A 25771-nucleotide genomic window follows, 5' to 3' on the forward strand; every position below is an offset into this window, starting at 1 on the left:
ATTTTGCCTATCTATGAAGAATCTCCAAAGTTTAGAGTATCATAGTGCTTCAATTCTATGCAACTAATTTACATATAATGTATTAAATAGTGGTGCATGAACCACAGAATCCTTGAGATTAATATGAAGCAGACAACTGTCATTGCCCCCTCTGTACAGTATCCTTTCCCCTTTGGGAAGCTATCATTCTCCCTGTGGTTTGGGGGCATCAGAGGTAGACCCTATTCTTCAGCTTCATATAATATATGCTCCAAGCCTCTGGCAAGAATGTTTGGTTAAGGAATGGGTGCATGCCCTAATCCAGTTAAATTAGAACCTAATCTATGAATTTTTGCTCAAATTGTAGCTCTCTTCCCGTTGTAGTTGATAAAGCAGGCAGATTGTAAAGCTGGAGCTACTGGGAGCCATACCTTGCCATTATATTACAGAGAGCCTGCCTAAAAATAAAGTATATGCAGAGGGAAAGAGAGAGGTTAGAGAGATTCCTGATATTTGTTAAGCACCTAGATCCAGGCCAGGGCATTTTTAGAGTAATACAAGCCAATAAGCCTCTCCTTTTGTTTAAGCTATTTTCAGTTGACTTGAAATTGGTAGAGTTCTAACACATCGTAATACAACTGCTTTCCACCTTTTTTCAATTTGTATGTCTTTTTTGGAATCAAAATAATAAAGAAAAATAATTTAAACAAGAGAACATAGTACAGTAAAAAAAAATACTGGATTTGAGTTTAGGAGGTAGGTATAGTTCTGAATTATTATGCAGAGAGATTAAAAGACCCAGGACAGATTGATATTTGCAGATCTGTTTTATCATTTACATTAGAATAAGACTGAATTAAATAACTACTGAGGTCCTTCAAGGTATAAAAACCTTACAATTTTAGCCCTGGCCAGTGTGGCTCAGTTGGTTGGAGTGCCATCTCATAAAAAAAAGGGTTACAGGTTCAATCCTGGTCAGGGTATATGCCTAGGTTGCAGGTTACGTCCTCACTAAGGGCACGTAGGAAAAGCAACTGACCCATGTTTTTCTCTCGCATCAATATTTTTCTCCCTCTCTCTCCATCCCAACCGCCCTCTCTAAAAATCAATGAACATGTCCTCGGTTGAGAATTTTTTTAAAAAATTCTTTTTAAATCTTACAATTTTACGAATATATAGATTAGACAACAGGTTTACATATTATGTATTAGAAGAACACAGTTTAGCCCAGAAGAATATATTGTAAAAAATGGAAATGTTACATTGAGATTTTTAAAAGCTGAAAAAGAGGGTAATTATAGCTTATTTTGTTTTAAATGAAGAGAAAATAATAAAAATTTCATTAAGTTACTATATGGGGAAATTTAATAAATAGACTAGAAAAAAGTAACCTGATTAAATGTCATAGGACATAAAAATTAATTCTTCAGAGAAATGAGAGAATTCCATCTTCTTGGTATCACTTAGAATAAAGTTAGCATTTATTATTAATAGAATATTTAAGCCTTCATTATAGATAAATTAATAAGCTCTCTTACAGAGATCATAACATACAGGAATTTTATTCTAATAATTGCTTTGGGAAAATATCAAAAGCTCCAATACTTCTACCACCTGAAAGGCGGAAGGCAAGGGAAAGAGAGTGTAGCAGGGATTCTGGGTAAATTTGTCATATTTTAAAAGTTTTTCTCTTTAAATTCAGAAAATTTGGAAATCTTCCCCAAATACATACTTAACCAGTACTTGTAAGATGTTTTAACTCTTTATTGCTAGCTTACAAACAAATATTGTCAGTTACTGACTGCAATTTTGAAACATTAGTGCAAATGCAGGCAGTGTGAGGCACAGGATTAGATTGGAAACAACCTTAGGAAATACCTTATGGAAGTGTAACATAATTGCCTCTTTATAAACTATTGAATGAAAGATAAGAGTCTTCCTTTCCTCAAGAAGTTATCCCACTTTCAGAAAACATTTTTTATAGGAGGGATCAGTTGTACTTTTACTTCTACCAAACATCCAAAACCCAGTATTTGGGCATTACTAACACAATGACGCATTTCACGGTAGGTAAGCCGGCACCCTCCATTCTGCCATCTAATTTGCATTCTGCGTGCTGAGGAAGTTTCAAGACTCTATACCACGTTATTTTGGGGAAAGCCTCTGCATAGTCTACAAATCATTCACCAAAACATGAAAACTGGATCCTCTTTCCTTGAAACAAGGGGGAAGGGGAGAGGAAGAAGGAAGAAGGGGAAGACAGAAAATAGCGATGGGGGAGGGACACGAAGTAAAGGCAGGAGGGAGAAAAGGAGGAGGAAGAGAATTAGAAACATTGTGCTCCTATACAAATGTCAGAACACAGTCTTCTTCAGCTTCCTAATGTTTCTCTATAATAAAATTAAGGATATAAGCAAAACAACTTTAAAAACAGTTCTATAAAATTAATCAAACATAAACTAAAAACTGGTAAAATGTATGCATCTCCTATAACAGTGGTTCACTATTACAAAAATGCAAACTTAAAGACTCAACCTAAAAGGAAATACTGGCAAGAGGATACGTCTATTAGCAGATGTTTCAAGAATAAAACTACTTGGGATAATGATTTATATTAATTATGAGACACTTCGCTGGAATAACTCCACAGTTGTATAATAACAGCTTATGCTCAGCTAAGTTTTCTTATGATGAAATTAGTCTTTAAAGTTTAAAAATATAGTATTTCATTAGTATTCCAACCATTAGGTAAACATGTAATATATTTAAATGTTTTTAACTATTAGTTACTTAAATAAGGGATTAAATACCCTAGCATTTGTAAAGAGTATACATTGAGAAGCCTTTCAAAACTGGCCAGTTTCATCAGCATTACATGACCTCTCAGGAGAGCTTGACCCTGTACAGAGAATAATTCTGAACAGTCTCAAAATTCTTTTGCAGTTCCAGGATTTGTGGGCTTCATAGTGTACAAAGAGAATCAACAGTGTGCCAGGGAACTCAAATTTCACTCTAAATGCCATCATTAACTGGATAATCTTAAAGCATTTCATCTTCCTGGGCCTCAGTTTTATCATCTATACAATAAGAAACATTCCTACAAAAAAAAAAAAAAATCCTTTGACTTTTATCCACCGTATCTAGTTTTCTAATGCTGTTTCAACCTAAAATGCAAATGGCACTGTTTAGAAAAATATAGCTTTGACAACAATATTTACTTATACATTCCACTTTACCTTTTATAACAAACACAGGGATAAAGGTAGGCGCACATTAGGATATTCCTTTAGAGCACATGAATAATTCATTTAAAAAATGATGTAGGTATATTAATCAATCATGAGCTAAGCACAGCAGATCTCAATGATTTGATTACAAGATGCTAAAAGTGATCAATTTTGGCTAAATTACTCAACTCTGAATCCTAATATCACGTAACAGCTACACATAACAATTTTACTGCATAAATCCTTAACAGTGTGTACAAACCTCATTTTCTAAGTCCATCACAGTGTACTTCAGAGAGTACGACCTGTGAGACTACGCTATGCCTACAGCAGTTCTGCTGCTGATGTAGGTACTACTACATTCTTCCACATAACACTACAAACTTTACACTTTCTTTTCATAAATATTTCTCTGCTATCTTTTCACACTTGCCCCTAATGTCATAACAATGTCCCATAGGGCTTGCCATATCATCAAGTCTCTCCTCACCTCTAGGGAGTGACAGAATTGCCAATATTACCAGATTGTGATGACTAAAGTATCTTCTTACTGACAAATTAAAATAGGTCCTCACTTTTTGATTATGGAGACTTCTCTCGTATCTAAGTTACACTGGAATCAGAGAAAATAAAGTATAATAAAGTTGACGTATACTTGAGTTTTACTTTTATCCATGAGCATGATACGATGGAATATCCCATGTGCTTTCTCTGTGGTTAGTTCTCACTATTAGAAGAACCATGCAGTCACCTGTCCTGAAGCACCTACATCAGAAAGTGTGTATACGCGTATGTGTGCTGGCGGGAGGGGGGTAAGAGGAAGGGAAGAGAGAAATAAAGATTGAACGTGTGAGAGCACAGTTCAGTTAGAAACGGCCAGACCATTACAAAATTTTTATTTGCTTCCAACTCAAAATCCTTCAGCATCCTCTACCAGGCTGTTGCCAAACAAACAAAAAATTCACACATCTGAATGTGGTGAAGGCAAATACCTCAGACATGGTCAAACATATTTGTAGCTTGCAATAGAAAACTAAGACTGTTGCAGTATCTATATTAAACGATTTTCATCCATTTCAAAACAAAAGACATTTTTCCCCCTAAAACTATTAAATTAAGCAGGTCACGAAAGGACTGGAAATATCACTTTCCTTCACCATATGATTTCTCAGCTTAGCCAGCTACTAATTTTCATCAAATAAATTCATGGTGACACAATCAAAGAATAATTCTTATTTTAGAGTGCTTTTTGGAAACTTCAAGGGACATAAACAGTTTCAAAATCGTGAAGTTTCTTTGCCAAAAAAAACCCAAAAACAGAAACAAAAAAATATTTTCTCCTGAAGAAATCTCAGTATTCTTTAGACAGAGTACACCTTAATGCCTGGGAAAAATCTGGTTTTGCTGCTTTGGTAGAGGAGTTCTGCATGTCGCTGTGACTCACCGCTGTGTTCGTCACTATGTACTTCAGTGAAAGACTCCACCATCAATTCTGAGAGAAATCTTATCTATTGCTGTCAAAGTATTCCACTGCTTCATGAACGCCAAGCCTTGAATCATAGCCTAGCCTATGCAAGAGGATTTGTCATGAAAAATCTCGTGTTGTGGAAGTCGCCAAAGTCATAAAAGCCAAGACTTTCCATCAAGGGCTTCTCAAGAGGTTTGTCAAGAAGTGGGAGCAACTATGAAATTCTCTGCTGCCCATAACACTGGCTTTCAGAAGACAAATCTACAGCCGGAATTTTAACTGCCATTAACTGGGTGAAATACAGTATGAACTCATTTACAGTTCCAACACAGCATTATGTCAGGGTCTGGCAAAAATGATTTTATTAACTAGAAGACAAAATGATTCAACATGAATTTATCTGAAGAATCTTAGAAAACTTCTTTTTCTTCTTTTTTATTTTTATTTTTTAGGTTTTATTTATTTATTCTTAAGAGAGTGGGGATGGGAGGGAGAAAAGAGAAACATCGATTGGTTGACTCTTGCACATACCCCAACCTACCTGGGACAGGGCTGCATCCCAACCGAAAAACAAACCAGGGACCTTTCCCTTTAAGGGACAATGCCCAGCCGACTAAAGAATTCACCAGTCAGGGTGAATTCTTATTTCTTGACACAATACTAACTTTCTCATCTGGCAAAAGAACCTACAGACTCCACTTGCTCTCTCATTCCTTCATGAGATAGGATTTTCAGCACTCGTTTTGACCAAAAACAAAGTCAAAACTGACTGGATATCAAAGATGACTGAGAGGTTGCCAAGTCAAAGACAATGGAATAGTTTGAATGTGCTATTTAAAAAATATGTAATAAAAGCCCTTTCATTAAAATTTACTATTGAGCAGAAGAACTAAAGCTTAATTTTGGTTAATTTGCTCCACTTAGATTTAGTCATTCTCAAGGAGTGACCACTGATTTTTGCATGACAAAAGGAACATAACTGTTATGAAGATTTCTTTTACATTCTTTGTTAAAAAATAGTGTTCAGTGCAATTAAAAACTGCTAGGAACAATTTTATGTTCATGTATACCATGTACATTTTTGAAGAGACTATTTATAGCTTTCACCATATTTTTTAAAGGTGTATAACATGAACAGTTTAAGAGCCCCTAGCTTAAATCTAATGTTCTGGTTCCACATAACACAACTTTTCTATTTTGAATTTTAAATTCTTTTTACCTGATTTCTTTTCAACTACCAAAATGTTTGCTGCTCATCAACCCTGTTTTAAATTTCTACCACTGCTTCTGTAACTGTTATTTTAATTTGATCCACTTCTATATGGTTTTCTTCCAATTCAGTCTCTTTTCCTGTGTCCTGCATTTATTTACTTTGGTAAAAACAATTTACCTTCTACAGTTTTAATCAGCAAAAGCAACTGTTTCCCTCTCAGGGGTGTCCAAACTTTTGGTGTCTCTGTGCCACACTGGAAGAAGAGGAGTTGTCTTGGGGCACATTTTAAATACACTGTGACACACAATCATCAAAAAAATCTCATAATGTTTTAAGTAAATTTATGATTTTGTGTTAGGCCACATTCACAGTCATTCTGGGCCACAGGTTGGACACCCCTGATAGATGAAAGAATGAGCCAAGGTAAACATCTTAGGTTGTCTGTTCTGGAATTCATTCTAGTGATATCAACCCAAGGTACACACTTTATTCTTCTGAATAAGAAAAGAACTTCTGACTAATCTTAACTGCTTATATTAATATATATTTAAAGAATAATCTTTACATATTTTAAGAGTAAAGATCATACTTTACTAGGTAACGGCATTCAAGCTATTATCCAAACACATTTTATTCCCAATCAAGCTTCAGAAATATCAAGCTTACTTGTGATCATAACGCTACTCTTTAAAATGCTTTTTAAGTATTCTGAGACTAAATATGCAATACAGTTAATGGGTAAGATTTGCTAGCATGACACAAAAATGTTAGCATATGCGGAAAAATTCAGTCAGTCATTTGCTCATATAAAAGTTAAGGTAGGCCCTGGCTGGGTGGCTCAGTTGGTTAGTGTCATCCTGTGCACCAAAAGGTTGCAGGTTCGATCCCTAGTCGGGCACATACCTAAGTTGCAGATTTGATCCTCAGTCGAGGCATGTATGGGAGGCAACCAGTTGGTGTTTCTCTGTCTCTTCCTGTCTCTGTCTCTATCTCAAATTAATGGACATATCCCCCGGTGAGGATTAAAAAAAACCTTAAGGTAGTAACTGATTTAAATGTTTAGGAGAAAAACATGAGGTTACCAACTTCCCTTTTAAAAATCTGTTTTCAAATAAATTCTTAGATCTAAGAAGAGGAAAGAAAACATCAAAATAACTTACCTTTTTATCTCTGGTCCTTACTTCCCCATAGAAATCTAGGGCTTCTTGTGCCTTTAAAAATTTGCCCCGATGTAACAAATATGCACAAATCATTACACCAGTTCGTCCCTTTCCAGCTTTACAGTGAATTGCTGCAACATGATTGTCATCTTCACTTAGCCATTGGTCAAGATCTTCACAAAAGGGTTTGATAAGTTCTAGCTGTGGTGGGTTATGGTCTTCAAAAGGATACTGTGCAACTGTGATAAAAAGAAAGATAACCTCAGACTGAGAGAAAAGTCTCTCCTGAATTGTTTATTAAAAGTAAATTAACTTTAGAAATGCTGCATATAAGCTCAACAAATGTTTAAAATAAAAACTTAACTCCAAAGAAAAATAATTTAGTGTCTGATAATTTTCTAGTTTTTGAATAGAAATAGTCTCTTGTTAACTATTAAACTTATCCATTATAGACAGGGAGGCCAAGTATTATTTTCCTCATTTGATGAAGAAGGAAATTTTGTTATGAAGAGGTAGCACAGGTCACAACCTATCAGAGGGGGAGGTGAACTCACAACAAAATGTCACATAAGCATCCTGTCAGGACTCTGAATAAATTTTCTAATAAAAAGAGTAGTAATACTTGTAATATTGCATCACCACAAAACATATTCAAAAGAAGAAGTATTAATAAATCAATAATAGAAAGGATTACATAAAGGACTACATTTTAAACTTCATATAATAAAAATGTTAAGTGTGTTACTTCTTGCAAATGTTAGTGTTGTATACACTGACTTTAAAGGCATTTACAAAAGAAAATGAAAAAAATACTTATAAAAATTACACAGTTGTAGTAAACTTTATAAAATAAAGTTTCAGGCCTTTTCACACAGATTAAGAAACCAAAACTTCTCTGTACCCTACAGTCAGAGTAGAGTTTTTTAAAATTTGTCTACAAATAGGATTTTAAATATATCACTATTAAATTTTATATTATTTTGTTCTCTGCCTTGGCTCCACTCTATTAAGACCCTTAAAAATTCTGACATCTAATGTACCTAATTATCCTGTGTCATCTAAATATGTAAAAAGTATGTCTTGCATCTTCAACCAATGCATAGTGTGGCACAGGATAAAATCAATTAAGTCCTTTGTTGTGACAGGACAGCTCTGCTGGTAGACAACGACTACCATTACAGGGAGTTACCAGGAGAGCTTTCACTTAGTCATCTGCCTAACTACTATCATTCTATCTTCATTTCCCTTGTTGCATACAAAACCATCTAGGAAAACCTGTTAAACATCTATTTAAAGGCAGATAAACCTCGACCAGAACAAGCTATGCCTACTAAGCAGTAGCCTAAATTCACCAAAACAGAAACATTCTTAGTGATTATACTGACTCTCACCATTAGTGCTTTTGAATCCTCAAACCAACTGTTTGAAAGTCCATTCTAGATTTTCAGGAGGCATCTATGGCAAATACATCAATTTGTAGCTCATGGTACTCACTTTCTCTTCTAACAGCATCTGCCAAGTTTCTCAACTTTCCAGTTCTCTCACAACTCAAGGGGTTCCACAAATACAAGTGAAAGTTTTTGTGGGCTTTGAGACAGAATTGATTTTACCTGAAGAATAACATTGAAAGCAGTTCCCTGCTCTTACCTATCAGGCTCCCCTTCCCCACATTTGTTAATACCCTTTTCAACCTTTTAGGTCATGCTCCTTGATAGAGTTAAGCTGTTCTGCTTTCTCCGTATAACATCTTACTGTAACATCAAATGCCTCACAAAGCAGATATAACCTCCTCCTTATTTTATTATTAGTCTAGAAATTTCTCCTAATTTATAGTCCATTCTGTAATTTAGCTGTCCTAATATTTCTGGCCTAATATTTATACGGTACTTGTTTCCTAAAACACAGCAGCAAAATTATAATTTTCAAATTTTCTAAGACCATCTTTAAGGCAAGTATTTATCTCACATAATAACTGAGATTATTTATTACTGCTATGACAGTAAGACTTAGTCTATTGGTTTTAAGTTATTTACATAATCAAGTGCATTTATACCTACCTCTGCAGTTAAATTTGGCGGTATCATAATGTCTTTCAGCACATCTAAAAGAGAAGTTTAAATATGATATAAAGTTATCTTTTACAATTAAGAAAAACGTAGAACAAACATTTTCTGAACCTTTATAAGGTACCAGGCATTATGTTAAGTATTTTTTAAAAACATTTATTTATTTTTAGATAGGGGAAGGAAGGGAGGGAGAAAGAGGGAGAGAAACATCAGTGTGTGGTTGCCTCTCGAATACCCCGCACTGGGGACCTGGCTCACAACCCAGGCATGTGTCCTAGACTGGGAATCCAACCGGCGACCCCTTGATTCGCAGGCTGGCACTCAATCCATTGAGCCACACCAGCCAGGGTATGTTAAGTACTTTATATTAACTATTTCCTTTAATCCTGAAGTAGGTTCTGTTATTATCCCCATTTGACAATTAGGGAAACTGAGGCTAAAATGTTAAGTATATGCAATTAGAGTTTATACATTTGCTTACAAAACTTGTGCAGTCACTAATAAACAACAATGTAAATTCAGCTGCATCTATACCTTCAAATTTACTATGAAAATCTTGCATGCCAATAGAGTTTTTTAAATAACTAGTTTTCATAACATCTTTACTTCACAGTTGAGTACATATAGTTTTCTCAAACTATTTTAAAAAATATACATTAAATAGTGAAACTATAAGTGCAAAGGAAAAGTAAAGAAACTAAATGATTCTAATCTACTCAGACATAACACTTACTAAACTTTTTTAAAACCAGACCTTTCTCTCTTTAAATAAGCCGTCATCTTTTTCAATACCCTCTGAAGTTACAAATTTTAATTAAAGTCTTAGAGTAATGAAAGAGTAATAAGTAAAATCAATACAGAATAGTAAAATGTTGACTCAGCACTACCTTGGAGCATGCTAAAAATTGTCTTTTCAATAATAGTGACACATTTGTTATACACTGGCTTACTCATGATTAATAAGACATATTTATAAACATCAATAGGCTCGGAAAGGGATTCCATATATTAGTTTTTGGTCAGCAGCATCCTGGTAACTCCAACTACTAACCAAATCAGATTTTTTAAAAATTATTTAAAATAAAAACTTATTTTAAAACAAATAAAGGTCCATAAACCCTTAATCCACAATTCCAAAGTCTCCAAAGTTTGAAGTATCAAACTTAAAAAAAAATTTATGGCAAACTCAAATGCTGCAGAACCTGATACTAATTTATAAAGGCTGTATGTAGTCCTTAATATAATTATAGTGAAGAGGCAAACATTTCATTCTAGATACCATTCCAAACCCCACTGGGGGTGATTTAAGAAATCGTATGTTTCCGTATTTGTTACCTTTCCGAAAACTGAAAAAATTCTGAAGGCTGAACCACAACTGGCCCTAAGAGTTTCAAACAAGCAATTGTAGACCTGTATTTTATGTTTAGGAATCCTTAAAATACCTGTATAGTTCCTCTACTTTAAACAGTTTTAAACCTAAATCCACAGGAAGGTTGAACTGATTATAAAGAAACTATGATTCACAAATTTCTAACTGATCAGACCTGAAATAAACTGGCATAGTACTGCTCAAAACAAAGCTTTTCCATTTCAGCATATTATAATTTAGCATGTTGAGTTTTGCTAGAAAGAAAATTTATTCAGTAATGGCATGTGCAAATATATGCATCCTTGTTAAATAATTTCATACTCACGCACATCAAAACACATGACAGGTGGAAAGAAGAGGACTGACCACGAAAATAGTCACATAGTCAACAGTGAAGAATCATAGGGCTTAGGAGGTAAGGTGGGAGGTATAAGCCAGAAAATAACTGTAAGAAGCTGGTCTCATGATAGCACAACAACAACAACAAAAACACATTCTGAGTTTGAGTTTCATGCAGATTCAGTTCTCTAAAATTCCCATGCTTTCTCAAGAGCTCAAAATGTTTGCTTAGACAGTATGTAAGACTAACTTCATAAACTGACTCTCAAATGTTACTATTAAGAGGAAGCAATGAAGGGAAAGTGGAAATACTGAGCTACTAAATGTCTACTAGATGCACACAACTTACAAAGGAGTTTCCATGTTTTTTGATTCATCCTCACAACCATGTAACAGTTAGTATTATCTCCATTTTATATGTGAAAAAGCTAAGATTTAGAAGCATACTAAAAAACTTGCCTACAACCATGTAACAGTTAGTATTATCTCCATTTTATATGTGAAAAAGCTAAGATTTAGAAGCATACTAAAAAACTTGCCTCAAACCACACTACATAAATGGAAGAGGCAGGGCTCGAGCTCAGTACCTCTGATGATAAAAATCAAACTTTTTCCAGTGCTGCTCCATAGTGCTACTTATAATTACAAAATTGAAAATAGGTTTAAAAAAAAAAGCAATAACAAAATTTTGTCAAAGACAGTCTTCCAACAAGAGCAGGATTTGGAACAATAGAATCAACAAACAATGATAATGAAAACACTATGAAAACCTCTATAGGTATGGATAGGGAGCATGTGAGAACGCCTACCAGGACTGGAAGTGATGAAAGTGATCGGCGGAGAGGTTGGTAGGGGAAGAATAAACACTTTCTTCTTAATTTAAACCTTCTGTCATAACTTATGCACACACACAAAAATACTCAAAGTTTCTTGTAAAATTTTTTAATGTTATTAAGCCTCTCAACAAACTTAAATTGAAGACATATAAATAAAGCAATAAAGCAAATAGGATTTGACTGGTAGAATTAATCATTTATACTTCTTTATAATCAAAATTCAAAAGATATTTTCTTATCATCACCTCATATTGACTTCTATGAGACAAGAAAAATAAAGGGGCATTGAAGAAGAGAGTTTTTATGAGTAGTAGGCAAAAAATAAAGAAAGGGACAAGATTAATTAATAGGAAAAGCTTCCATGAAGTGAGATTTGTCATGGAATCAGCTAGGCATGTACATCTCTTTACTCTCTTTTTTAAAGATTTTATTTACTTATTTTTAGAGAGAGGGAGAGGGAGAGACAAGAAGAGGGAGAGAAACATCGATGTATTAATGTGTGTGAGAGATACATCGATCAGATGCCTCTCACACCCCCCCAAGTGGGGATCTGGCAATCCGAGAATGTGCCCAGACTGGGAATCAAATTGGTGACCTTTTGGGTCACAGGCCAGTACTCAATCCACTGAGCCACAAGTTAGGGCATCTTCTTTACTCTCTTTAATGAAGCTATCCTTATCTTACAGAAGAAAATTGGTAAAAATTAATAAAAACTAAATGTTTACAACAAAATAATGGAGAGTTGAATGTCAAATAGAATATATTGGGTTGGCCAAAAAGCTCATTTGGTTTTTTCTGTGGCACTTAGTTGTCTTTAACTTCATTCAAAGCAATTTTGTTAAGATTGTATTATGACAGCTGTCGCATCACCGTGCATTTAAAGAATCTTGTCAAAATTGGTGAATTTTTGTGTATCCATTTTAATACTGAAGATGGAAGAAAATAAGTAACATTTTTGGCATATTATGCTTTATTATTTCAAGAAAGTAAAAATGCAACTGAAATGCAAAAATAATTTGTGCAGTATATGAAGAAGGTGCTGTGACTGACTGAATGTGTTGAAAGTGGTTTGTAGCCCTTGCTGGTGTGGCTCAGTGGATTGAGCACTGGCCTGCGGACTGAAAGGTTGCTGGTTCAGTTCTCGGTCAGGACACATGCCTGGGTTGTGGGCCAGGTCCCCAGTTGGGGGATATTTCCCTCTCCCTCTCTTCCTCTCTCTCTCTAAAAAGAAATAAATAAAATCTTTTAAAAAATAAAAGTGGTTTACAAAGTTTCACACTGGAGATTTCTCACTAGACAATGCTCCATGTTCAGGTAGAGCAGTTGAAGTTGATAGCAATCAAATCAAGACATTGAGACCAATCAACGTTCTACCATGCAGGAGACAGCTGACATACTCAAAATACCCAAATCAATAAAGTTATTGTTGAAAATTAAAAATGTATCTTTTATTTTATGGAAAAAACGAAACAGAATTTTTGGCCAACCCAATATAATAAAATACAGTATCCAGTGAACATTTAAGTTCCTCAAAGGCAAGAACTGTATTACGCCTTTATTCCCTATTTCCCCCGCTGCTCCCCTTACTCCCACCAGATTACAGGTTATACAGAGGACTACACAAAAATAAAATACAAACACTTGCACAAAAAAGCTAATTTACTAAGTATTAGTATACCGAAATTTGTTAACAACAGGTTAATTTTGTCCTTTCTTAAAATAACTTAATGAATGCCTAATAGAGATATAAAGTCTGTTTATATATTAAGAACTCAATTCTACATTAAGAACTCTTTTCATCTACATATGTCATAAATGCCATAAAGTTGAATATACTAGTAAATGCAGATATGCCTAGTACAAATATTTTAATATTTCCATTTATGTTTGCAAAGATATATACCATATATAATCAATACCCTAAATATAAAATAAATAAATTAGAAACATCTGCTGCTTGCCAGACTCCCTTACCCAGAACCAGAAATATAAACAGGTAAAAAGAAAGTGAAGAAGATTGATTGTACAGTGACATCAGAAATCAAAACATGCTACAACTAGTACTTCTACAAACTTCTCAAGTAAGTACAATCTGGGGAGGTTAAAAAACAAACAAACAAACAAACAAAAAAACCCCAGGAAGGGAATATGGCATAAACAGTGGATGGTCTGCTACCATATGTACCTGTGTGACCTTGTTCAACTCACTTAACTTCTCTAGGCCTCAGATTCCCCATCTGTAAAATGAGAAGGTTGGACTAAATGATCTCTTTCAGGTACTTTGCAGTTCTGAAAGTCTATGATTCCATTAAATGGAGTGGAGAAAGGGAGTTAGAATACAAGCACCAAAAGCTATTCTCAACTAACAACAAGACATTTCATTAATTTGGGAGTCCACAGTTTGGAAATACAAAAACAAACAGGCAGTCAAGTTCCCAGGCTAGATCCCAATGCCAACTTTAATCATAATAACCTAAGTGACCCATGATACTGACAGTACAAGCCTACGTCCTAAATTCTGGAAGCAGGAAGCCACTGCATACAGGAATGAAAAGAATTTCCTTCCCTATCTTTGAATATAATGCTAAACTGGAATAAAATTTTGAAAACGGGAGAATCTTTCTTTACTATCTCTCTACCTTCCTTCTGGGGCTCTAAATGCACAATCCTGAGAATCTAAGCCTAAAGTGACTTATTTAATGGATTCCAGCTTTTGACAGTTCTTGTCTTGTCTTTGTTTTTTCACTTAACTTCTAAATCCAGTTGTTCAAAAAGTGCAAAGCTTCGTGGTTTTTATTTTCCTCCACAGAAACTCCCTGGCAACTGAAACAAGGCTTTGTAGAAGAAGTTAATCAGGAAAAGAGGATGACACCCATACAGACCATTTGTAAGCGGGGGTCCACCTAAACTTGTTTCCACAGTGCCTTTTACTTTCTTTTATCTTGTCATCTGTTTCTACCACAGCCAACTCCCCACTGCACACACCATAATCTGACCACAATGAGTTATCTGCCACAGTATGCCAACGAGTTTCTTATATGCCATTCTGCCTGCAGTGCCACTTCCCCTCCTACTAGGCCTGCGGGTCAATCTCTACTCATTCTTTTCATCCCAGCTCAAACATCTTTTTCTTTTAGTTTTCTTCCATACAAGAGTTCTCTCTTTATCTTTCACATTACATTACAAATTACCTGAGGACTAGAACTACATCTTACCTCTGGACCGACAACATATTTTATGATGTCTATACGTCTATTTTATAATGCCACTTCATAATGGCAATCCACAATAAATGTTTGCTTTTTTGTGAATCTGAGGAAATTAGTGAAAACTCACTAAAAGAAACCATATTGGAGTCTATTTCACTCTCAGGTCTTATCAGAACAGAAAGATCACTAAATTAAAGATAAGAAAGCAACATCTCACAAGCCAATAAGACACAGAAAATACTTCTTGGTGAAGATTCAAATGCCCTTTCCTGCTGCATGATTTATATATATATATCACATAGGAAAAATAAAATCCAGGGAGAAAAATAATACATTTTATTTTTATATACCCTTGTTTAAAAATAAAAAATGTTCACTGTTTTGGGAAAGAAAAATAGTCTTCCAGAGCAGAAATGGTTAAATATACACTTTTCTTTCTTTTTTTTTTTTTTTACTTTTTTTTCCAGATGAATTTTCTTTTATCTTATTTATTTTTATTGTATTTTTTCCATTACCATTTAGTCCCCTTTTGCCCCACGCCCACTTTTGCTTCTTTTTTGCTTTTCACATCTCTAGTTACAGAATCAAGAGGGGAAAAAAAAGGTTAAAGATAAGGTCAGCTAGCCACATCACAATTGGGCAATCCTTCCATCCCTGCCCCAAAGACTACAACAATTTTAGGTAATGTAAATGTTATACGCAGTTAGAGAATACCCTAAGAGCTGCATCAACCAAGTGACCTAGGGACACAGAATAAGCAAAATTATATTCACTGTGGAGCATACCTAGGAAGATGTCACTAATGCTTTAACAGAAGGTCTGCTATATTTTACACTTCAAGTTACCACATGGTTATGGGATCAAAGATGGGCTAGATGCCAAGTCATTTAAAGCAGATCAAGCAACATAAATCTGTGCCAACATTGTTTTACCTCATCACTACACTTTCTAAATGACCTAACAATGCTCTCAGACTTCTTGAACTAACTGTTTTAGAAATACAGTTCTATTCAAATATATCTTTAACTTGACCTTAATCTAACAAGGAAATAACTTTCACTTAACAGTTATTTTAGAAGTATTTGGAAGCATACAAATGAGAAAATATACTTACAGATTGTATATCTTGTAATGGTTTTTATGCTTTGAATCCAAAAACCTTAAAACAAAACAAACAAACAAAAAGCCACCATTAACAAAAATGAGCTAACATTTGAAATTACATTAATACTATTGAGAAAAACCAAGACAGATTCTATTTTTCCTATTTTCCTAATCTCAAATACCATTATAGAAAAATATTCCTTCTATGGGTTAAAACTAGTAACCAGGTCATTCTTAAATAATTATTACATTACACAGATTTATACAATCTGAAGTAAAGTTAGAGCTTTTCATAGGATAAATATTTTCATAATCTTCTCTCTTCAACCTAACATAGTGAGGTTGAGTACTAAGAAATAATTTCTTTAGAGGGTAGCATTAACATTTAACTTAACTTACATTACCTAGTTCATATAGATTTGGGAGAAATAGTCACGTGCAATCAAATAATCTTTAAAATAACCCTAAAAGCCATCATTTTCTTTCTAACTGAAACTTTTGATATTGCAAAGATGTAAGTAGTAACTATTAACTCTGTACAAAGTTTATTAAGCATTTTCACATATATATTCTCATTTGATGCTCACAGGCAAAACAGAGCTTATTCACATTTTACAGATGAGGGAAGTAAGTATCAAAGAAATTACAGGACTCACCCAAGGTCATACAGCTAATAAGTCAAAAAAATCAAGACCAAAGACCCCCCTCCCTCTGAACAATTACTTAAGAAACTAACAACAATTACACCCAACACAAGAATACTACATGCCAGGCACTGGGTAAATTAGTACTTTATGTACATAAATTTGTTTGATCCTATGAGGAATTAAAAAGTATAAGGCTAGTCTACGGCCACACCACCCTGAACGCGCCCAATCTCATCTAAAAAGTGTAAGGCTAGGGAAATGTCAGAATAAAGGGAATAAAAACACAAATAGAAAACAGAAGGTAAGATTTGAAGTCCAAAAGGCTCAACACAGGAATAACAGTTCCAAAGAAAAGAATAGAAAACATAGAAGAAAATTCAAGAAAAATAGACAAAGCTTAAGGACACAAGTTTCCTACTGAAGGACACAAAGAGTACCCAGCAAAAAATGATGAAAATATACCCAAATAAAGGCATGCATATCTCAGTGAAATTTCTGAATATTGAAGAGCTAAACAGACCTTAGAAGCTCCCTGAGAAGAAATAGATTCCATAAAAAGAATCTGGAATCATAATGACATAACCCTTTTTAATGTCAACACTACCAGCTAGAAAAAAAGTAAGGTAAAACTTTCAGACTCTGAGGGAAAATTATTCCATGGTTACCAAGACAGACTATAAATCAACTGTGAATGTATTAAAAAGGCATTTTTAAATGAGCAAAGTCTCAAATAATTTTGTTTCCCATATATTCTCTGTCAGGGAGTTACTAGAGGATGTATTCCACCAAAATGGGTAGGAAACTATAAAGGATGATGTTCTAGGACCTGAACAGTCAAACTCATGAGAAGAAAAAAGAATGACAGTGAAGGAACACCCCAAGCACACAGGGTTACAACAAGCCCCAAGAACAACGAACTCAGATTAGATAGGGCAGATGGAAGACTCTTAGAGAAAATAAAAGCAGTATAATACCAAATGTACTCAAACACGCTGTTTGATTTATACGACTTGGGGGGGGGCAAGTTTAGGGTGAATTAAAGTTAAGAACACAGAAATTAAAGTTAAAAAAAGAGGGAAGGAGGAAAATTCATTTTAATTGCAGGGAAAACAAAATATGCTGGAAAAAATGGTCATAATATACTACATCACTTACTGTGGCTGGTATTTAGTCATATTCACATTAAAAAACCCAATACTGATATAACAAAAAATTATAGTATAACTATTGGAAGGAAGGAGAATGGAGAGAAAGTCTGAAAACAGGTGTGTTGTTGTTTTTGGGGGGGGGGAGAAGCGACCATAAACACTTGGATGTGAACAATTATGCTACAGCAGTAATAAAAGCAGTACTTTTAACTTTGTCAGGAATTGAAATGGTATTTTTCATGTCATACTAGTTGTTGCTGATATCAAAATATCTACAATCAACAATTCAAAATTAACAGTCACTAGACATGCCAGTATTTTTATTTTTAATATCTTATTGTTGTTCTAGTAGAGTTGTCCCAATTTTTCCCCCTTTGCTCTCCTCTACCCAGCTCTACCCCCAAAGCCAATCCCTACCCCGCTGTCCATGTCCATGGGTCATTCATACATGTTCCTTAAGTAGATCCTTCCCCTTCTTTCCACCCCTATCCCTATCTTGCCTCCTCTCTGGTCACTGTCAGTCTGTTCCTTGTTTCTATTTTGCTCGTTTGTTTGTTTTGTTCATTAGGTTCCTCTTATAGGTGAGATCATATGGTATTTGTCTTTCACCACCTGTGTTATTTCACTTAGTGTAATACTCTCCAGTCCCATCCATGCTGTAGCGAAAGGTAGGAGTTCCTTCTTTCTTTCTACTGTGTAGTGTTCCATTGTGTAAATGTACCAGTTTTCTGATCCACTCATTTACTGAGAGGCAATTAAGCTGTTTCCTGAACTTGGCCATTGTAAATAATGCTGCTATGAACATAGGGGTGCATAAATTCTTTTGAATTGGTGTTTCAGGACTCTTAGGGTATAATCCCAGCAGTGGAATCGCTTAATGCATTAATAATTATATCATTATATCAGATAATTGGTTTTTAAGTATTTTCATAACTACTATAACCAAAACTAGTAAGTATTATTTGTAATACCATGAATTTTATTTTATGGATTTAAAGTCACTCTAAGAAGGGGTCCATAAGCCTTACCAGACTGCCAAAAAGATACCAAAGGGTAGGAAGAAACAAAGCAAAGTAACCACCTTTTTGGTTGTGGTGGTGATTGTTAATAAACCCTGTAGAACTATTTGGTTCTAATATTTCATGTGTACAACTCTTTTTTAAGGTAAATATTTCAGGTATGTGTCACTTTTTGTGATTATTTTTAAAAATATTTCTTATTTTCAGTTATAGTTGGCATACAGTATTATATTAGTTTCAGGTGTACAACATAGTGATTCAGCATTTGTAACTTTCAAAGTGATCACCCAAATAAATCTAGTGCACATCTGACACCATATGTAGTTACTACAATATTACTGACTTTATTCCCTATATTATACTATACATCCCCCTATTTTTGTAACTAGAAATATGCGGGTTTTTTTTTCAATTTTTTTAACTTACTGATTTGAAAGACAGACAGAGAGAGAGAGAGAGAGATTGATTTGTTGTTCCACTTATTGATGCATTCATTGGTTGATTATTGTATGTGCCCTGACCAGAAATGGAACTTATGACCTTGGCACATCGGGATGACACTCTCACCAACTGAGCTATCCACCCAGGGCAATTTGCACAACTTAATCACCTCCCATTTTTCACCCATCTCCCCAAACTCCCCTTCCATCTGGCAACCATCAAAATATCCTCTGTACCCATGAGTTTGTTTTGATCATTCATTTTTTAGATTCCACATATAAGTAAAATTATATGGTATTTGCCTTTCCTGTCTGACTTATTTCACTTACCATAATGCCCTCTGGGTACCTCCATATTGTCACAAATGGCAAGGTTTCGTTTTTTATGGCCAAGTAATATTCTATTACATATATGTACCACTTTATCCATTCATCTATCGATTAACACTTAGGTTGCCTCCCTGTCTTGGCTACTATAAATAATGCTGCAGTGAACATAAAAACAAATGTCTTTTTGAATTAGTGTTTTGGGTTTCTTCAGATAAAAACCCAGAAGTGGAAATGCTGGGTCCTTCGTCTCTTGTTATAGCCTTTGCTTTAAAGTCTATTTTGTCTGATCTAAGTACTGTTAACCACACTTTTTTTATTTTTGGTTTGATTCCCAGACAGGGTACATGCCTGGGTTGTGGGTCAGGTCCCCAGTACAGGGCACACGAGAGACAACCACACATTGATGTTTCTCTCCCTCTCTTTCTCCCTTCCTCTCTCTCTAAAAATAAATAAAGAAAATCTTTTTTTAAAAAGGAAAGATATAGAGCAATGCATTGGACTCAAACAGGCCTCCAGCTCACTCAGCAACAATCGTCTCTGGTTTTCACAGCCAAAAGTTATGGAAACTTCTTTTCCTGGCACTGAAACCTTGGGCTGAGGAGCCCAGTGTGGGGTTATGACTCCTAACTCCTCAGGGGGAACATCCTCAGATGAGACATCCCTCCTGTTTCTTTTACCACCACACCTTCCCAGTCCACATCTCCATTCCTCCTACCAGTCCAACATGACGTCTACTGCATATCCTTAGTTACAGAACTTGGGTTCAGCTAGTCTTTAGGAGGTTCTCAATGATGGTCATTCTACAGTTTACTTGTAATTTTGATGTGGTCATGGGAGAAGGCGCACACAGAATTTACCTATTCCTCCATCTTGAGTAGAAGTTGTAATTCTTAACCCACTACTTCAACCAACCAAGGAAGCACTGATGTTAGATTACGTTAAGAAGACTTACACTGAACTGTAATATACTACAGTGAAAGTGGTATGTTACACAACCTTTCACTCTTTTACCCTCTTTATCTTCTACATTCCTGTACACCTTTTCCAAATTGTACTTTTGGATTTTTCTTTAAACTGAGGCAAAATTTACAGTAAAATACACATTATCTTAAGTATACAATTCTATGAGCTTTGTTAACCACCACCTCAATTAAGATAAAGTACACTCCCAGCACCCCAGAAAAATTCCTTCATGACCATCTGCACTCAAACTGCACCAAGCTCCCAGGAAGCTACCAATATTACCACAGATTAATACGGTCTTGAATTTCATATAAATATAATCATATGATATATATTCTTTTATAACTGGCTTCTCTCAATCTAATTTTTTTTCACATTCTTCCATATATTACATATAGCAATAGTTCATTATTTTTGTTATTATTTCATTAGATGAACATAACACTATTTGTTTATCCATTCTCCTTTGATGGATATTTAGGACGTTCAGTTTGGGGTTCCTATGAATAAAATACATAACCATTCTTGTGCAAGTCTTTTGGGGGACATATGCTTTCATTCTAATTAAATAATAGCTAGGAGTAGAACCACTGGGTGATAGTATTGTAAATATTTGCTCCTGTCTACAATTTATCTTTTCATTTTCTTAGTAACGTTTTAATAACCAATGATTTAAAATTTTTATAAAATCCAACATATCTAATTTTTCTTTTGTTTAGAATTTTGTATCCTCTGAGAAATCTTTCCCTACTCCTAGAGTTCATAAAAATATCCTCTATGATTTCTTCAAGAAGCTTTATACTTTTAGTCTTTTCTCAGTTTTTTTAATGTGGTTGGAAATATAGAAATTTTAAAAAATGTTAAAGAGTAATTGGAATAACCAAAACACAAATGATTTGAAGAACAGTGATTAAAAAATTTAGAAAACAATTCATTGCTACCTGCTATATCTTCTTATATGAGTTTCTTTTGTTAGAAAATGAGTAAGCAACAAATGATTCGCAATATACAACATTCTCACAGAAAGCCTACAAGTAAATGTGAGAAAAAAAGAAAAAGGTATTTGGGAAGATCAATAGCTCATTTTTAGTTCATTCTACGTATGGTAATTTTAAGTTTTGAAACCAAATACCTAAACCAATACTACATTAATAGGGATGTACACATAGCACTGCCCAGCTCTAGGAATATTATCCATATGTGACAGCCACGCATAAATATTACATTGGAGTCTAGAGGATAAGATACACACTGTAGTGCTCATACTTATTATCATGAGTTTCCAGAGACAGAGACGGTGGTTTTCGCTATTCATGTTCAACACTTCTACAATTGTGTTGTTAAAACATGAGCATATACTACACTCAAAAGACAAAAATTTTTCTGTCCTATTTTATTTTCTAAGAGTACGAAATTAATGAAATCATATACATCACACTATTTTATGTACAAAAAGCAAGTTGAGTTTAAAATAGCAGCTCAACTTCTTTTGAACATATTTTTTAGTTTACATAAAATTAATATTTTCAGATACTATTTTAAATTAGAAAAAATGAGCAGTAGAGTTTATGTGGTAAAGTCCTTCAGAAATAATTTTAATGATATTCATTAATGAGATACCTGTTTATAAAGACTCATGAGGTTTTTCTTAATTACCTCTTCTTTCATAGTATGCCTGTCCTGAGTACATTCTTTTTTTAAAATTACTAGCACACACTATCACAAAATCATAATCGGACCTCAGTGAGAAATGATAACAAAACAGAAACAATGTGTTAGATGCTGGAAATGCGCTATCTCTTTAAATTCTTCCAAGAGGCTTTAGCCATTAAAAGTCCATTCTTTAATCTCATCAAGACATTTCTTTTGTTACTTTAGCTAGGTGTCTACAATGCATATTCAACGCAAACTTTTTATCATCTTTAATTTGAAGTATTATTTATTATATGCACAAATGCTGAGAATTTTTGCTTCCCAATTTTTTATGTTCCATTTAACAAGTACTAAGGACTTACTAAATACCTTTAGATGATTCAGCCCTCAACTTGCTAACTCATCTCCAGTCACTGAATCTTCCCAATTAAAGCTCCAGACATTGTGGAGCACAGACAAGCCACCTCCACCATGAATGTTTTTAAATCACTTCAGTTCTAGAAAAGAAAATTATCTATTGGGATAACCGTTCATAACATTACATATCCAACAAAATAATAGTGACTGAACTAGTAAAAGGAAATACTCTAGAGATGGCAATATTCAATATGCAGCTGGAAACTAGAGAGAATGTCATGATTGATTAGCAGTATCTGTCATTAATGAGGAACAGAGGGAATAATATAAAAATGTTCATTCTATATGCCATTTATAGAGAAAAATAATACAAATTTATGGGTAAAATTCAATAGGAAGTAATATTTGCACATTCAATAGTACAATGTTTTTTAAATTGATTAAAGTCCTATTTCTAATAAGTCTTAAAAAAATTTACCCTAAATTTTTTTTTAAATTTTGACAGTAGCATTTAGACACTTTTGACCATTATATAGTATTGTCCTCTTTGTATACAAATTTTACTCCTGTTATAAACAACTGTAAAACTGGGCAAAATGTTATGAGGCAACCATTTTTAGGCATGGAACAAAAGGCAACACAGGCTTAAGATCTTTAAGAAAAGAAAAACAAGAGGTAACACCCATGACTGCCTTGCTTTCAGATAGGAGGCTCTTTTCTGACACAGCAGAAGGAAATGAAACAAAGGTTTCACTGAGGTAAACAGGCAGAGACTGGAGTTCTGGGGTGCTAAGGCAGTTAAGAGTTTGTAAAACAGGGGAGCAGAAAAGAGGGTATGAACAGAAAGAGCTTATCAGAAGTCTGTATGGAAATTCACCTCAGGACCTTGGCTAAGAGTTGGGGTGCACATGCAGGATCCACAGGTATCAAGGAAATGACACCAGAGATGGCACAATACTAGGAGGCGTTCTGGCCCCGTCAGAGTGGAGAGATTTCACTGAGAACCCTAGGTATTCAACTGGGACCCCAGAAAGGCCACGCCTTAGGAGTAAGGACCATGGCCTACAACAAAGACAAAACTGAAATAGGTCTGCTTTAACAAAGAAAACCAAGCCTGATAATACCAGATTAACTGTTAATTTAAATGCCTGCTGAAACAAAACTGAGGTATTAGAGAAAGTAACAATCCAAAACCTTAAAGAAGGTAACAATCGAGACTTCCTACAACAGATCATTAACAACATTCAACATACAATTAAAATTTACTGGGCATGCAAAGCAGAAAAGCATGACCGATGACCAAGGAAAAAAACAAAAGCTGTCAACAGAAACTGACACCAAGACAAACCAGATGTGAGAATAGCAGGCATGGACTTTAAAGCAGCTATGACAAATACATACAAGAATGTAAAGGAAAACGATTATAGTAAGTGAAAAAACTGAAGAGTATCAGCAAGGATGTAGAAACTATAAAAAGACAGAAATTCTAGGCCTAAAAAGTACAATATCTGGAAAAAAAATCGATTGCATGGTCTTACAAAAGACTGGAGACCCCCCAAAAAAGATGAGGTAGATTTACTTTCCAAGAATGAACGCATGTCCCATCCCACATGCTTTTCATACAACATAACCTTAACGTTTCTCCCACCAAGTGGTGGAGTCTATGGGTTCTCCCCCTTAAACTTAGGCACACCTTTGTGATTGCCTTAACCAAGAGAGTATGGCAGAAGTTATAATACATGATTTTTAAGTCTGAATCATAAAGATGTCATGCACTTTCCACCTTGGACTCTGGATCTTCACTCTTGACACCAAGTTGCCATGGTATGAGGAAGCCTAAACTAGACTACAAGGAGAGACCACATGGAAAGGCCAAGTATAGGGGTTTCGGCCAACACCTCAAAGAAGACACAGACAATGCCAGCATTTACCATATATGTGAGTGAAAATACCTTTAGATGATTCAGCCCCCAACTTGCTAATTCATCTCCAGTCACTGATTCTTCCCAACTAAAGCTCCTGATATTCTGGAGCAGAGACAAGCACTCTCTACCATCCTCTGTCTGAATCCCTGACTCACTGACTGTATGTACATTTATGTATATGTATATGTAGTATATGTATATATGTATCTTCTAAAATACACACACAGGACTTCCGGCCAAGAGGGAGGCATAGGTAATATGCTTTGCTTCCTAACACAACCAAAAGGAGGACAACCAATTTAAAAACAAAAAACAACCAGAACTGCCAGAAAATCGAACTGTACGGAAGTCTGACAACCAAGAAATTAAAGAAGAAACATTCATCCAGACTGGTAGGGGGGCAGAGACGGGCAGCTGAGGCAGAGAGGATGCACAGAAAAGCAGTGGCTGGTAAACCGGGCAGTCCCACATTCGACTGCGGATAAACTGGGAAGAGCAACTGGGGAGTCAGACAGACTGCGAAATAAAACCTCAAAACCTCTGACTGTAAAAATCAGTGGGGGTTGAAGCTGCAGGACAAACTCCCAGTCTCACAGGAGAGTCTGTTGGAGGGACCCATGGGGTCCTAGAATGTACAGAAACCCACCCACCTGGGAATCAGCACCAGAATAGCCCAATTCACTTGTGGGTAGTGAGGGAAGTGACTGAAAGCCTGCTGAAAGCCGAGCAAGGGCATTGTTCCCTCTCAGACCCTTCTACCACATACAGTGCCACAGGCAGTAAAGTGGGTTGCCTAGCCCTGGCGAATACCTAAGGCTCCGCCCCTCACACTCACACAGCTCAGCCCAGGCAAAGAAATATGGCCCAAGTGAAAGAACAAATCAAAACTCCAGAAACAGAACTAGGTTGACAAGGAGATAGCCAACCTATCAGGTACAGAGTTCTAAACACTGGTAATCAGGATGCTCACGGAAATGATTAAGCTCAGTCACAAAATGAGGGAAAAAGTGAAAGTTATACAAAGTGAAATAAAGAAAAATGTACAGGGAACCAACAGTGAAGGGAAGGAAACAGGGACACAAATCAACGGATTGGACCAGAAGAAGAAATAAACATTCAACCATAACAGAAGGAAGAAACAAGAATTTTAAAAAATGAGGAGAGGCTTAGGAACCTGCAGGACAACTTTAAACGTTCCAACATCTGAATCATAGGGGTGCCAGAAGGAGAAGAGGAAAAGTAAGAAACTGAAAACTTATCTGAACACATAAGGAAGGAAAACTTCCCCAATCTTGTGAAGGAAATAGACATGCAACTCC

At 35.2% G+C, this 25771-nt stretch overlaps 1 protein-coding gene across 1 annotated transcript in view; it reads right to left on the reverse strand.

Annotated features, from left to right (window-relative positions):
• The window catches only part of PTEN (phosphatase and tensin homolog), an 82364-nt gene that overhangs the window by 17864 nt on the left and 38729 nt on the right, over nucleotides 1-25771 (reverse strand). Inside the window, exons 3-5 of the mRNA XM_024563430.3 lie at nucleotides 15981-16025; nucleotides 9105-9148; nucleotides 7048-7286 (exon numbers count right to left, since the gene is read on the reverse strand). Of these exons, the coding sequence (XP_024419198.2) occupies nucleotides 7048-7286; nucleotides 9105-9148; nucleotides 15981-16025 (328 nt within the window). The remainder of the gene's footprint in view (nucleotides 1-7047; nucleotides 7287-9104; nucleotides 9149-15980; nucleotides 16026-25771) is intronic.

This window comes from Desmodus rotundus, chromosome 4 (genome assembly GCF_022682495.2).
Source record: "Desmodus rotundus isolate HL8 chromosome 4, HLdesRot8A.1, whole genome shotgun sequence".
Taxonomy (NCBI): domain Eukaryota; kingdom Metazoa; phylum Chordata; class Mammalia; order Chiroptera; family Phyllostomidae; genus Desmodus; species Desmodus rotundus.